General features: G+C 52.0%; 3 protein-coding genes across 3 annotated transcripts; all 3 read right to left on the minus strand.

Moving 5' to 3' along the window:
* Positions 1–1,744: 1,744 nt before the first annotated feature.
* On the minus strand, positions 1,745–8,670 carry LOC135661407 (uncharacterized). The gene has a single exon (XM_065176518.1). The coding sequence runs from the start codon at positions 3,932–3,934 to the stop codon at positions 1,973–1,975; it is 1,962 nt and encodes a 653-aa protein (XP_065032590.1). The 5' UTR covers positions 3,935–8,670; the 3' UTR covers positions 1,745–1,972.
* Positions 8,671–8,807: 137 nt separating this feature from the next.
* LOC135661712 (chaperone protein dnaJ 11, chloroplastic-like) lies at positions 8,808–9,347 on the minus strand. Its single transcript, XM_065176546.1, has one exon. It carries the CDS (start codon positions 9,345–9,347, stop codon positions 8,925–8,927), a length of 423 nt encoding a protein of 140 aa, XP_065032618.1. The 3' UTR covers positions 8,808–8,924.
* A 1,918-nt stretch (positions 9,348–11,265) lies between these two features.
* On the minus strand, positions 11,266–13,662 carry LOC103994287 (peptidyl-prolyl cis-trans isomerase). Its single transcript, XM_009414618.3, has 2 exons — positions 13,555–13,662; positions 11,266–12,097 (listed from the first exon to the last, which is right to left on the minus strand). Exon 2 carries the CDS (start codon positions 12,033–12,035, stop codon positions 11,514–11,516), a length of 522 nt encoding a protein of 173 aa, XP_009412893.1. The 5' UTR covers positions 12,036–12,097; positions 13,555–13,662; the 3' UTR covers positions 11,266–11,513.
* Positions 13,663–13,756: the final 94 nt, after the last annotated feature.

Below are 13,756 nucleotides of genomic sequence, written 5' to 3' on the forward strand. Positions count from 1 at the left end.
TTGTCCCAGCTAAGATATTCTTGAATCTCACTCAACAAGTGCAGACTTTACTGGTTGTCGCACCGCTTTTTCCCTAGTTAGCCCAAGAGGCAATGCTACCCACTCAGCTGCGATCACCAGCTCAACCGTCACTGGCACTAACACCCTTTGAGGTTCCCCCACTCGATGTGTTGCTGACATCCCATGAGTGCTCGAGACTTGTTGAACCATCGACCGATGGGGCACTTTGATTCCTAAACGTGAAAGTCAATATATTGTACCACCACTCTATCCTGCTTGAATCCAAGACCTAATCGACGGATTCGATGGAGGATTACCTATGGATTCAACTACAATAATTGGATTGATGTTTAAAAAAGATGTCACGAGAATTTCATCAATCCAAAGGGGAAGTGCCGGTCGACCCACCTCAAGTTAATTACTATTCACTTGAATTTGAGGAACCAATTCCAATGAACTTTCACCCTCGTCGTCGGAGGTATTCGACGACAGTGTTGAGCCGACGAAACATATTATAGTTTTTCGTATCTAAATGTCGTTATATGATATATGTCTTGATGTATTAGACTTTTTGGACAATGCTAAGAGGCATAATACAATAATGATACGCCCACTTGAAGTAATTTAAAAAGTAAAATATGACTCCAAAGCCTAAGAGAGAATCTCGATTAAGATGAAAAATATTTTATCCAAAAATTTTGAGGTAAAATCTTTTTGTATTTGAAAAGCCCTGTTATCCATACTACTACGTTTAGATGATAGCCACAATACTCGAGTTGGAAGTATGTAATGATCTCTCCAATATTTTTTTGATCGTATTATAAAAAAGAAAAAAAATTAGAGTAAATGTCGAGAGTTCCAAATTAGAATATATGCAAAGAAATCGTCCATTATAACATTAAGAAATATACTATCAATTTATATATATTTTTCATAAAAAATAAATAACAAAGACAGACAAAATTTAACCTCAAAATCTTACGATAAATTATTAAAATTCTTATCAACTAAATTAAGTGACTCCTTCTCTCTCTCTCTCTCTCTCTTTTCCACAAAGCCCACGGCACAAACAGCGTATCTCTTCCCTTTCTCCCATCTGTTGATGCCAACACCCATATTCAAATACTAATTAAATTGACATTTTTCATGTCCCTGAATATTTTAACCCCAAAAAAAATCTCTAATATTATATTTTTTATATAAATGACTTGATCATAAATGTTATTCAAAACAATTCTTAATTTAATAATTAATTATCATATTATTATTATTTTTTATAAAAATATAATAATTAATTATCTTTTTTTTTAATAGCATAGATGATCAAATCATTATGGTAAAAGACCGAGGTTATTTAATGAAAATAAATGAGAGGTGTCATCCGATAAAAAAATTATTATTAGTATTTTTTTATTATTATAATGGAATCTCATCAAACTCTATAAAATAGATGGCTCAATCCAACCTGCTGCCATTCTTAGAAACTATGAATGGTTGGCAATGGCCACCATAAATCATGCCGGGCCACAAGAACGAGAATAGCAAATAGAAACTTGCAGATATCTCCTGGCGCAGATCAGATATCCGGTGAGAAAGGATACGGAGAATTCAGAGTCATGGGAGGAATTCCGAAAAGTGGCCATTTCGGTGTTCTTCACACGAAAACAAAGCAAATGAACGAAAAGAGACTAAAAACGAATCAATAAAGCTGAGAATACCTAATACGAATGATCTGCTCCCACTCTACCAAAATTTCCCAGACTTAAGCCATCATGAATTCAGCAAGCACGCGCGTTCCACAAATCAGACGAACAAAATGGTGTTTTGGGCGTGCAACGTAACCTTTTTAAGGATGCATACGGAAGGAGAAGTATGTATGTATGTATGTATGTATGTACATTCCTGGCAATCGGAGACTCGGAAAGGGGTGTGCTCTTTGGGGTGGGGGAGGGGGGGGGGTGGTGGAGGACTCTCAGTGGTACCCTCTGCGACTCCTCGACTGGTACAGCTCCAGCCTCACCTTTGCCTCCGGCAACAAGGTGTCCACGGTCGGGTCCTGAACCATGTACCCCTGCTTGGAAGACCACTCGAGCACGGTGAGGACCTCGGCCTGGGCCAGCGCCTCGCTGTCGGGCACATGCAGCGCGATGTAGCACAGCAGGATCAATGCCGCCACCTGCACTGCCTGTTCGCCAAAATACACCAGCTGAACCAGGTCTTTCGCCCCTCCCGCATTGATGATGGCCTTGGAGTGATCGAGGTGGAGGTAGTTGTCGGTGCAGGCGAACTTGGTCAGGGCGATCGCGGCCTCTTTGGACACGATGGCTTCCCTCTCGTCGAGCAACCGAACCAGCGGCGCTATGATCCGGGTCTCCGTCGCCCGGAAGGTCCTCGACAAGCTGCCTAATGCGACGATGCAGGGGACGAGGAGGTCGTCGTAGTCGGCCTTCTCTACGATCCTCAGAAGCTGGTCGACCACCGCCCGCGCCGCCGGCGAACTCGGCTTGAACGCGGACCGCCTGAGATCCGAATGCTGCTCCGCCACGCGCGCGATGTCCATCAGGGCCATGGCGGAATAGTACTGGACCTCTTCCGCCCCTTTCTCGAGGAGCACCGCGAAGCAGAGGAGGGCCCGGGACTCGGTGATGCTATTGCAGACGGAGGGATTGCCCTTGGCGAGCTGCCACAGGGCCTTCGCGGCCATGGATTTCATGTAGGCTTTGGTGGCCGGGTCCTCGAACTCCCGCCCCTTGATGCTGGCTCCGGAGAGAGGCACCTTTTGCTGCTTGCCGTTGCTACCGGCGACGTGGGGGTTCGTGTGGCCTTTGGTGTTGGCCGGGGTTTTACTGGATTTGGCGGCCATAGTGGACTCGATCACGGAGTGCATCTGGTTCTTGCTGGCGTTCTGGTCTGTGATCGTGTTCGGATGCTTGACCAGGGGCTGCTCGGCGCCGTTGTCGAGGGCCATCGCCGCAGCGGCGTTGACGGTCGTGTTGGTGCTGTTGTTGGCCAAGACGACGGAGTGGATGGAGATGCCCTTGGAGGGGACGGTGTACTTGCTGTGCTCCTGGACGGTCTCGAAGGCGAGGTGGCTGACGAGGAGGCGGACGACGTGGTTCTGGGCGAAGACGTCCTGGCACTTGGGGTGGCTGGCGGCGAGCTCGGCGACGGCCCAGGCGACCATGGCCTGGACCTTCATGGGGCCGTCCTTGAGGACCTTGGAGAAGACGGAGCAGACGCCGGCGAGGACCATCTGCTCGACGCTCTCGGGGTCGCGGGCGAGGAGGCCGATGGCGTGGGCGGCGCTCTCCTGGCCCTCGGGGCGGCCCTCCTTGACGAGGCGGAGGAGGGGGCCAACGCCGTCCTCCTCTATGATGAGCTTGCCGTAGCGATCATTGTCGCGGGCGAGGGAGACGAGGCTGGCGGCGGCGTCGGCGCGGGTGTCGAGGGAGCCGGTGTGCATGGTGGCGATCTGCTCCCAGATGAGGAAGAGGATGGGCTCGTTCTGGGCGATGGGGGGGAGGCCGAGGTGGGTGTCGAAGTCGCCGTCGTCGGAGCCAGAGGAGGAGGAGACGCGGATGAGCCAGGAGACGTCGCCGATGGAGTTGTCGAGCTGGGTGGACATCTTCTTGAACGCGGTGGCGGGGATGATGGTGAAGAGGCGGCGGACAAGGCCATGGGCGCGGCACTTCTCGACGAGGGCGAGGGCCTTGTCCAGGACCTGCTCCGTGTCGTCCATGATGCGGCGGGTGGGGCGTTCGTAGAGATCCGCGCGAGCGGCCTGCCGCAGCAGCCCCGCCAGGCGCTCCGTTTTGGCCTTCAGCTCCGCGCAGTCCTGCTTGAACGAGTGGGCGTCGTCCGCCCATTTACTCACCTGGTCCGCCAGCTGAATCGGCTTGGCCAGGATCTGCTTTACCCCGCCATCTCCCATCATCTTGTCTCTCCTTCCTCTTCTTTACCCTCTCCTCCTCCTCCTCCTCCTCCCCCTCCAGATCTCCACCTTCCGAATCGTCGCTGTCGTCGTCGATGGATCATATAGATGCTAACAGAGATTCACGGGTGGCTTTCTTTCTTTTTATTCGCCTCTGTCTTGTAAGTCGTTTCTTTCACATATTTTATGTTCTCTGCCCAGGAATAAGGGGGGAGACGGAAGGAGAGTGGGAGAAGGGGAGGAGGGCGTTTTTGGTCGAGTGGACGGGACGGAGACCAACGCCCATTCCTTCCTCTTTAACCTTCTTTAGGTTGCTCTGACGCGGTTTTCGTTCCACATCACAGCCCCCTCCCTCCTCGTCCTTGCTTCTCTCCGCCTCTCAGTCGAGGGGTCCACACTGCTCGTCCGAGAAGAAGCCTGTTTCCTGTCCGCCCCGAGGCCGCACATGAAATCCCAGACACCGCTGTCGCCGAATCTAAATATAACGTGAGACGAATCCTCGTGGACCCCACACCCGGGCAAGACAGGTGGGCCTCGGCCTCACGCTGGGCGGGGTCCACGGAAGACGAGGCCAATGGGAGGAGTGGGCTTGAGCTCCTGACATGCCCGTTCGCCGGAGTGGTGCGTGGCCTGTCGCTGGCTGTAACAGCGGCCTTCGTACAGTCGAACTCACCGGACGACGCGAGGATGGAGAGGCAGTCACGTCGTGCGGTGGGTGGCTGAGGGAAGAGCCGACGCGACTGTCATTATGTCGAGCACTGTAAACAGATGATGAGATGTCTCTTCGAGAAAAGGTGGGTGAGGGAGTTGATGGCGTTCCGACCCATCCACCACACAAACGACGAACGCTACAGCCGAATCAGATGAAGAGACTATTGCGACTGCCAACGTGGACGTCCACCGAGGGAAAGTTTGCAAGACAAGTAGGCTATGGTTCACACTCCATCCACCCAAAATACATCGCCTAAGTCACGCTAAAGCCTTTTCTTCGGATGCGTGAAGTTACGGACTGCACCGAACGTCACGGCTCAGCGGGTGGCTCGCAAGAATTAAGAGATTAACGTCGATAAGTTAGATATTAGTTGTCCACACGTTGGAGATTTGAATCCAACATGGGTCCAATCTCTCGGACATCGGTGTCGAGCAGATAAAAGATCTCAGCGATTGGCCCTACAAGATTAGAGTCCTTTCACGACGTACATATCATGTAATCAATTTTTAATTGGACGATTAATTAATTAATTAGATTTTTTTGTTTTGACGGGAGATTGGGAATCCGATGAGGATACTAATTATGACAAGACTCAGCTTACGTCAGATGACGCCTCACGTCTCGATCACGCGACAACACATAGTCAAATGGACTAGAACGTCGGCTGAGGAGCATTAACGCCTACTCAGGCTCGGTTCTTCACGCCACGCCAACACCAATATCAGACGTTACCAGCCTGCCTCATGCAAGCGAGCATATCAGGAAACAGTAAGCTTTCTTATAAATACCCTCGCATTCTGAATGAGAGGGAGAGGGAGAAACATACACAAAAAAAAGACTTCTTCACATAAAACCTCCTTCACATCATCTGACTTGATCGTCGAAGGGGTCGGGCCGAGTACCCCGGCCTGACCTTTGTGAAAGCCGAAAATCCCTGCCAGACACGCAGGCGAGGAGTTCCTGCCTGGAGGAAACAGCGACCCCGTCCCGATCGGACCATCGCACCCGACCACCTCAGCGGGCTCGAGGAACGCCCCAGGGAGATCCCCGTCGTCCGGACCTGAACTGAGTCGCGTTAGCCCCGAGGCCATGGCTCAAGGTTGTTTCCCACAACAAATTGGCGCTAGAAGGAGGGCCCGGAATATTGGGTGATCACCCGAGCAGCTCAGATGAGCCCGCGGCTAAGAGGTCGCACCCGATTGGAGCCTCAGGGGAACATCCCCCGCACGGAGATCATCGTGACGAACACCCTACCACGACCTCAAAATGATATTGGCAAATATTCAACAACCCGGGCTTGTCGTCGCCCGGCGATGCCCCCGTCGACCTGTCGCTCGTATCATCCGAGGACTTTCAGGACCTCGTCCTTCAAGTCCGAGCTCTGATGGGTATGGTGCAAACCATTATCCCGCTCGTCTCTCATTCGGCGCATCCGCCTGTGATCCAACCACTACGACAACACGAGGCGCCCGTTCGGGCCCACACGACACTTCCGGAATTCCCTACTTCGCCTCGGGTTCGACCGGCCCCACTCGAGGATCGAGCGATGAAAAACCCGAGCGGTCGTCCGGAACCCAAGACATTCTCTTCGGACTCCCCACGGGCCCAATTGCGCTTCATCAGCCAACGACTTGACGAGGTGCAGGATGAGCTTCATAGGTCCAAGGGAGAGCTCGGGGAGGACGCACACCAGGGATCTCCCTTCACGCCCGAGATACGGGATCAGACAGTCCCCCCGGACTTCCGGCTCCCCTCCTTGGATGCATATGACGACGCAACCGACCTCGCGGACCATGTAGCCGCTTTTCGCGCCCAAATGGCGTTGTATGGAACCTCTGACGCTTTGATGTGCAGGGCGTTTCCCACCACTCTGAGAGGGCCGACCCACGCGTGGTATGACGGAACGATCGCATCCTTCGACCAGCTCGTCAAGGACTTCGACCTCCACTTCATGGCCTATGCACGGCCGAAGCCTTCCGCGACGCTTCTCCTCGAACTCAACCAGAGGGAGGACGAGCCCCTCTCACATTTTGTGGATTGCTTTGCCATGCAAATCTGGGGCTTACCGGACACTCACCTCTCTCTGTTAGTGCAGACGTTTATGATAGGCCTGCGACCTTCCGGATTCCTCTGGTCCCTCGTGGAGCGACCTCCCACCACGGTGCCAGAGATGCTCCAGCGAGCTAACCGGTACATCGCGGCGGAGGCCTGGGCGGCCGTGAGGAGAAGGGACAACTTCTGGTAGTAGTCTCCATAGAAGAAGTCAAGCACCCGCGGTGGCTATCCGAGGTAGTCCTCGTAAAAGGAATTTAGGCCCTGCCTCAGTGTCTTCCGAGCAAAGGCTCAGTATCTACCTAACTGCCTCCTGGTTCGCCGTTAGCTCCAACCTAACCCCCTTCGGTATCTACACGGCTCGGCCGCAGTCTAGCCGAGTACACCTCAGCGCGGCCTGCTCGCCTGAGCCATGTCCCTCGACCGTAGACTGCCGAGCCCCCCCCTCAGGGCGGCCTCCCCGCTTGAGCTGTATCTCTCAACCGTAGACCATCGAGTTCCCCTCAGGGCAGCCTCCCCGCCTGAGTTGTATCTCTCGGCCGTAGACTGCCGAGTTCCCCTTAGGGCGGCCTCCCTGCCTAAGCCGCATCCCTCGGCCGCAGCCCGCCTGCGTCGTGCTCCTCGGCCCCATGCTCCCCTGGACACACCTGCGTGGCCAGCCCGCCTGCGTCGTGCTCCTCGGCTCCATGCCTCCCGAGACACACCTGCACGGTCAGCCCGCCTACGTCGTGCTCCTCGGCCCCATGCTCCCCCGGACACACCTGCGCGGCCAGCCCGCCTGCGTCGTGCTCCTCGGCTCCATGCCTCCCGAGACACACCTGCGCGGCTAGCCCGCCTGCATTGTGCTTGTCGGCCCCATGCTCCTCGAGGCACACCTGCGCGGCCAGCCCGCTTGAAAGCTGAAGCCATGCCTCGGACTCCCGTTACAACGACCGATGCATAGCTTCTTTCCGGGGGGGAATATGATGAGGATAGTAATTATGATAAGACTCGACTGACGTCAGATAACGCCTCACGCCTCGATCGACGCGACAACACCTGGTCAAACGGACCAGAACGCTTGCTCAGGCTCGGTTCTTCACGCCACGCCAACACCAGTGTCAGACGCTACCAGCCTGCCCCCTGCAAGCGGGCACATCAGGAAACAGTAAGCTTTCCTATAAATACCCTCGCATTCTGAACGAGAGGGAGAGGGAGAAACATACACAAAAAAAAGACTTCTTCATCTGAAACCCCAGTCACATCATCTGACTTGATCGTCGGAGGGGTCGGGCTGAGCACCCTGGCTCGACCTTTGTGTAGGTGCGAAGCCGAAGGTCCCCGTTGGACGTGCAGACGAAGAGTTCCTGCCCGGAGGAAACGACGACCCCGTCCCGATCGGACCATCGCACCCGACCACCTCAGCGGGCTCGAGGAACGCCCAAGGGAGATCCCCGTCATAAGGATCCGAACCGAGCCGCATCGGCCCCCAGGCGATGGCTCAAAATTGATGGATTTCCACGTTACGTGTTTTATCAACAGGATCAACTTTAACTACTGGGCCGTGCCCGAACCAAGTCAAAACCTCTCCCTTTCCCACAAGGATTGATGGACCCATTCCCCACATATGTCTCGGCCCAAATAACTCGATCAATACGCGCGACCTTTTCCTGCTACTGCCCAAATAACAAGAATAAGACGAGTTGAAAAGGTGCAACTACCCGATTACTTTACCACGACGACTACTATTCCCGAACGCACGAGGACGGTGACCGGCCATGGATTTGCCGGTCGACCAACGAGCCACCCATCGCATCCTCGATGGATCACAAAAACTGGAGCACCTCTTTCTTGAAGAAAACTTTGGTCGACAAACCAACGACGTGAATTCAAGCGACTTCACTCGAACCAACGCAGAAATAGAATCCACGAGTAGTAGGTGCAGCAATTACAGTGGTTGGTCTGTCCCTGCAATTATGGGTGAACCTCTAAATCCATGATGGTCTCCTAACATGAACAGAATCATAAAAGATAGATTTGAAGCAGAACCACCATATTTCCGATCCAAACAACAATTTCCATGTTAAACTGAGCACAGACACAATTTACACATCTCAAGTCTTTTGTCGCAGATGAAAAATGGGGACGCCTATATATGACTTCGATTTTCTTATACAAATCTAACCAAGGGAAATTGATGTAAAACATCCCTCAAAATCTGTACACTGATGTGGTGGATCGGTCCGAGTGCTACCAGCACTGGTCCGTCTCCCACGTGCGAGGGCGGCGGCGACCGGTGGAGTACGACGACGTCCACTGCGAGCGGAAGGGCGCCCACCGCCGGCCGGCGTCCACCGCTGTCATGACGCTGCGGTCGTAGTCGGCGCGCTTCTCCGGGTCAGAGAGAGTCTCGTAAGCCGCGTGGACCCGCATGAACTCGACCGCGGACGCGCCCCTCCGCTCGACCGCGGCCACGTCCGGGTGGCACGCAAGGGCAAGCCTCCGGTACGCCGCCTTGATCTCGCGGCCGGATGCGCCGGCGGCGATGCCGAGCACGTCGTATAGCGTCACGGACGAGCAGACGGCAGGAGGGGCTGCGGCGGCGGAGGCGGCGACGCACCGCGGGGGGCGGAGGAAGGATTTGGGGGAAGCGAGGCACAGCGACGATATCATGGACGAGATAGATTTCCGAGTTGGGTACGGGAACCACGTCGGTCGCAATTTTATATAGACGCGGATGAGGAAGACGAGTCGGGCAAGGGAACCTCGATGGCATCCAACGGACAGGCTTCGATCAGAGGCGGCCCCAAGTCTTCTTAATCCGTGTGCGTGAGCTGTCTGATGGCAGCGAGAGATCCCAATTCGTCGGTGGAGGCGCGGTCGTTGCGTTTCGTCCACTGAATCGTAGTGGAAACCCGGTTTTCCACTCACCAGCCGACACCTGTGCTGGGCAAGTGGATTCGCTCGCCAATACCCACAGATGTCTCTTTGTTGATCATGGCTCACAGTAATTGAACTGGATCATGTATCGAATCAGTAAATCTGAACCGTCCAATTGAATGTTCCAAGGAATAAGGGCATGATTTAGTAGATTGTGGGGGGTGCGATCTTGATTAGAAGTCCAACAGCCAGCATGGCACCGGTGGTGACATAAGAGTTGACATTTGGATGGAAAAATAGTGATAGGAGGGTTGAAAAAAGAAGCGTTGACATTTGGGTGGTAAAATAATGATCCGAGGGTTCAAAAAAAGAAGCATTGACAAGTAATTCACTAATTGGGCATACTCTTAAAGAGATCTGAAAAAGTCAGAAACAAACATGATGCCCTACACTGAAGCCGCAGTGGATTATACTTTGGGACGCTCATCATTATTGACAATAACTTGAGCTATTAAAAAAGGGAGACACACAATACACAAGCTCCAAGTATATGACAAAACAAATTTGATAGAACCTAATTTTAACGAGTGCTGTTCCTTAACCTTTCTACAACGTTGATGGTCACTCTTTTAAATTACGGGACGTGCGTCCTTCATTTCACGTCGAGTAGAGTCGAGTGAAACCAAACTTGTTCACATGACTTGACTCATTGTGATCGTTGACCATGAAAGATTTTTATTTTTTTCTTTGAACGAGGGACCTCTTGCCATACACTAATGGGTGTATTCGTTGTTATCATATAGGGGACTAAATTTTATAATGTGTGATCGGAGAAATGCTATATATATTTTATGACAATCGAGGATATCTTTTATACATATGATCACAGGATGGCATCCGATCGAAAGAATTGATGCTTGATAGCGAGTGTCATTTCTGCCTGGTATAAAATATGGTTCCCGATAAGGACGACCTGTCACAAGAAATATGCTTTACGGAGATCATAGTTCGACCGAAAGAGTTTTCTTTGAGCTTTTTATCCTTTCTTTTACTGATGATTGAGCCGCATGACGTGATGGGAGGTCATAGTGGACTATTATGACAACTTACATTTGCGTCGGGGTACAGTGAATTATTCTTCCTTGGGGATTGAGATAGGGTTATCCACCGCCCGTGTGGATATGCGATTGAGGCAATACATTCGTCCTTTCAAAAGCGAAAATTAATTGCGGTCCTCAGAAATGTTTAAAATGATAGAGGAGAATTATTATTATTATCCATTCTCTTCCCGAGAGTGGGAGAAATGCATTCGCTGCGTACGAGTTTCTAATAGTATCTTGGTAATGGTATTCCTTTTCTTATTTTATCCGCACATCCTTCACGCACCACTAGTCTATGGGTCGCAATTGAAGAACAATGTCGGTGGATGACGCTCGTATCTTTCCGGAGCACTCGAGTTCCACATGGAATCAGGTGCGAGAACTCTGCCGCACAGCACAAAGGGGTGGTGGGTTATCGTATCAAACCCAATCCACCGGCAGCAGTACCGGCGGCTACATGCAGCCTTCCCACCCGCCACTATTCCCGCGGCGCCATCATCGACCACATCCACTCCACGCTTTCCTTCGTAAAAGGAGATACCCTGATCAAATGATCCTCGCTCGACGACCGAGTAGAAGAAATCAAGAAGAGTAAAAAATCCCACCGGCGATGAACTCGGCATCCGTATTAGCTTCCTATTTTATTGATCGGTGATGACATGTATATAGGTTTTGAACTCGACACAGACACCGATGACGACGACGACGATGAAGATATGATAGTAACGATACGAAACCTAACTTGGCGACGATAACACACGACGACAACTCCAGATCGACGACAACACATGATCCATCGATTATTTCAACGACCACCACGAAACAGTGTAGAGCAGGTAGATCGACGTGTGCTTGCGATCTAAGACAGCTGCCCGCAGTCGGCGACGACGACCGGCTTCTTGGTGGAGCCGCTGTGGGAGCCCACCGCCTCGATGCTCTTCACCACGTCCATCCCCTCCACCACGCGGCCGAACACCACGTGCTTGCCGTCCAGCCACGAGGTCTGGGCGGTGCAGACGAAGAACTGCGATCCGTTGGTATTCTTCCCGGCGTTCGCCATAGACAGCACCCCCGGACCCGTGTGCTTCTTTACGAAGTTCTCGTCCGCGAACTTCTCGCCGTAGATCGACTCCCCGCCGGTGCCGTTGCCGCAGGTGAAGTCGCCGCCCTGGCACATGAACCCCGGGATCACACGGTGGAAGGTGGAGCCCTTGTAGTGGAGGGGCTTCCCGGAGCGCCCCACTCCCTTCTCGCCCGTGCACAGCGCCCGGAAGTTCTCTGCCGTCTTCGGCGTCACGTCCGCATACAACTCCATCACGATCCGGCCCACCGGCGCGCCGCCGACGGCCATGTCGAAGAAAACGCAAGGGTTGGCCGCCATCTCCGATCGATCGATTAGGGTTTCAGGTCACGCCCCCTTCCTGTTCGATTGTTTGCGCTCTTCTGTGACCGGAGTCGTTGGGTCATATAAAGGAGCTGACGACGAGAGATATTTGGTCTATGAACAAATCTAGACCGTCGATGAAGAGACGCGTGGCGGAATCACAGTTTCGATACGGCTTTGTGAGTAGAGCAGCGGGGGGTTAGCTTAACCACATGTGGGGTCAAAATATCAGGGTTTGGGTTTGAGGGCGTGGTGGGAGGTAAAGCCATATGCTGTTAGCCACGTGATTAATGGGGCGAGCGGCACATGACCACGAGGGAGGTGGAGGCGTCCCCGCTCGCCACCGCGAAACCTGATGGACACGTGATAATCACGTGTAAAACAGTGTTCGTGGCACGTAACCACAACGCGTAAATGATACTCGAAAATCCTACCAGCTTTGTAGTTACCTTGTGGGACCCGATCTGGGTCCGCTGCTTCATCCAGTAACTAACTTATCACAGGACCAACACCTCAGATGAAACATTAAACTTGTGCAGATTGGGCCTTTCAGCCCGAGTGTGAAGTCGAAGCCTTCGACGGAGGACACCCATCCAACAGCTGGTGCTTCTGAACTCCCAGCCCGTGCTACGTGACCTCAGGAGGCGACGATCCAAACCCACATCCCCAGCGCAAACCCTAATCGTTACTCTGTCTATATAAGGTCGCCAATCTTCACCAGTTTTAAGGCCGCAGCCACTCGCTTCATCTTCTACGACCTTCTATCTTGTCTCGATCAGTAAGCTTATCTTTTTTGGTTTCTAGTGTCGGTTTTCTTGTGTTGAAATGAATGTGGAGGGGTTTTGCAGTGATGACTCACAGTTTGCAACAGAAGCATGCATGCAAGCATGCGATGTTGCTTTTGCATCTTCCATGACTCTGATGCAACAAACCCCCTCCCCACTCTATAAATAATATAAAAAATCCTTTTTTTGTGAGTTCCTTCTTTTTTTGACTCGCACAAATTTAGTTTAAAAATGATTATCTAAGAATAAAATATAAGATCGGATTGGACTTCTAGATGGAATCTCTTCTTCTTTTTTTTCGTTACATTGATTTCACGATTGATCGGATGATCTCTTGCTATTAGTTGTGGATCACCTAAAGAAACCCTAAAGAAATGTCTATTTCTTTGTAAAGAAACTCCCACGGTTACCAGTATGAACTTTACAAGAGATTTTGCCTTCTATTTTTGATTTATAAAAGGGAACGCTTAATCGTCGATGAACCCTAAAGAAATGCCTGTTTCTCTTTGTAGTGGTGCAAAGAGAAAAAGAAACGGTGTGAGAAGAGCATGGCAACTGTTTAATAGGAGTAATCGATGAACATAAAGAAGATCAATCAATAACCGTTGTCATCAAAAGCGCGAAAACCTAACTTCCAAGATCAATCGATGAACATAAAGACGAGGAGAAAAGCGCATGCCTCGGAAATGGGAACAAAGCGTAACGGAAGTGACGAGGAAGATCACGCGTACCTCGGAGATGCGAGGAGAAAGCCTCACCAATCGCCGTTCCTCGGAGATGCGGAGGAGAAGCCCATTACGAAGGAAACGCCGTGGCGGACGGAGGGAGCGCCGATCGAGGGAATTGATTCCATGCTACCCATCACGACCTCTATATGGAACCGCAACAGTTCGAATCGTCCGTGCTTTCGTGCACGCGTGCGAACGGCACGCG

This window comes from Musa acuminata, chromosome BXJ1-1, assembly GCF_036884655.1.
Source record: "Musa acuminata AAA Group cultivar baxijiao chromosome BXJ1-1, Cavendish_Baxijiao_AAA, whole genome shotgun sequence".
Taxonomy (NCBI): domain Eukaryota; kingdom Viridiplantae; phylum Streptophyta; class Magnoliopsida; order Zingiberales; family Musaceae; genus Musa; species Musa acuminata.

What these genes read in the sequence shown, in the direction of transcription:
- LOC135661407 (XM_065176518.1), bottom strand. Translation starts at nt 3,934, where the DNA reads ATGATGGGAGATGGCGGGGTAAAGCAGATCCTGGCCAAGCCGATTCAG.
- LOC103994287 (XM_009414618.3), bottom strand. Translation starts at nt 12,035, where the DNA reads ATGGCGGCCAACCCTTGCGTTTTCTTCGACATGGCCGTCGGCGGCGCG.
- LOC135661712 (XM_065176546.1), bottom strand. Translation starts at nt 9,347, where the DNA reads ATGATATCGTCGCTGTGCCTCGCTTCCCCCAAATCCTTCCTCCGCCCC.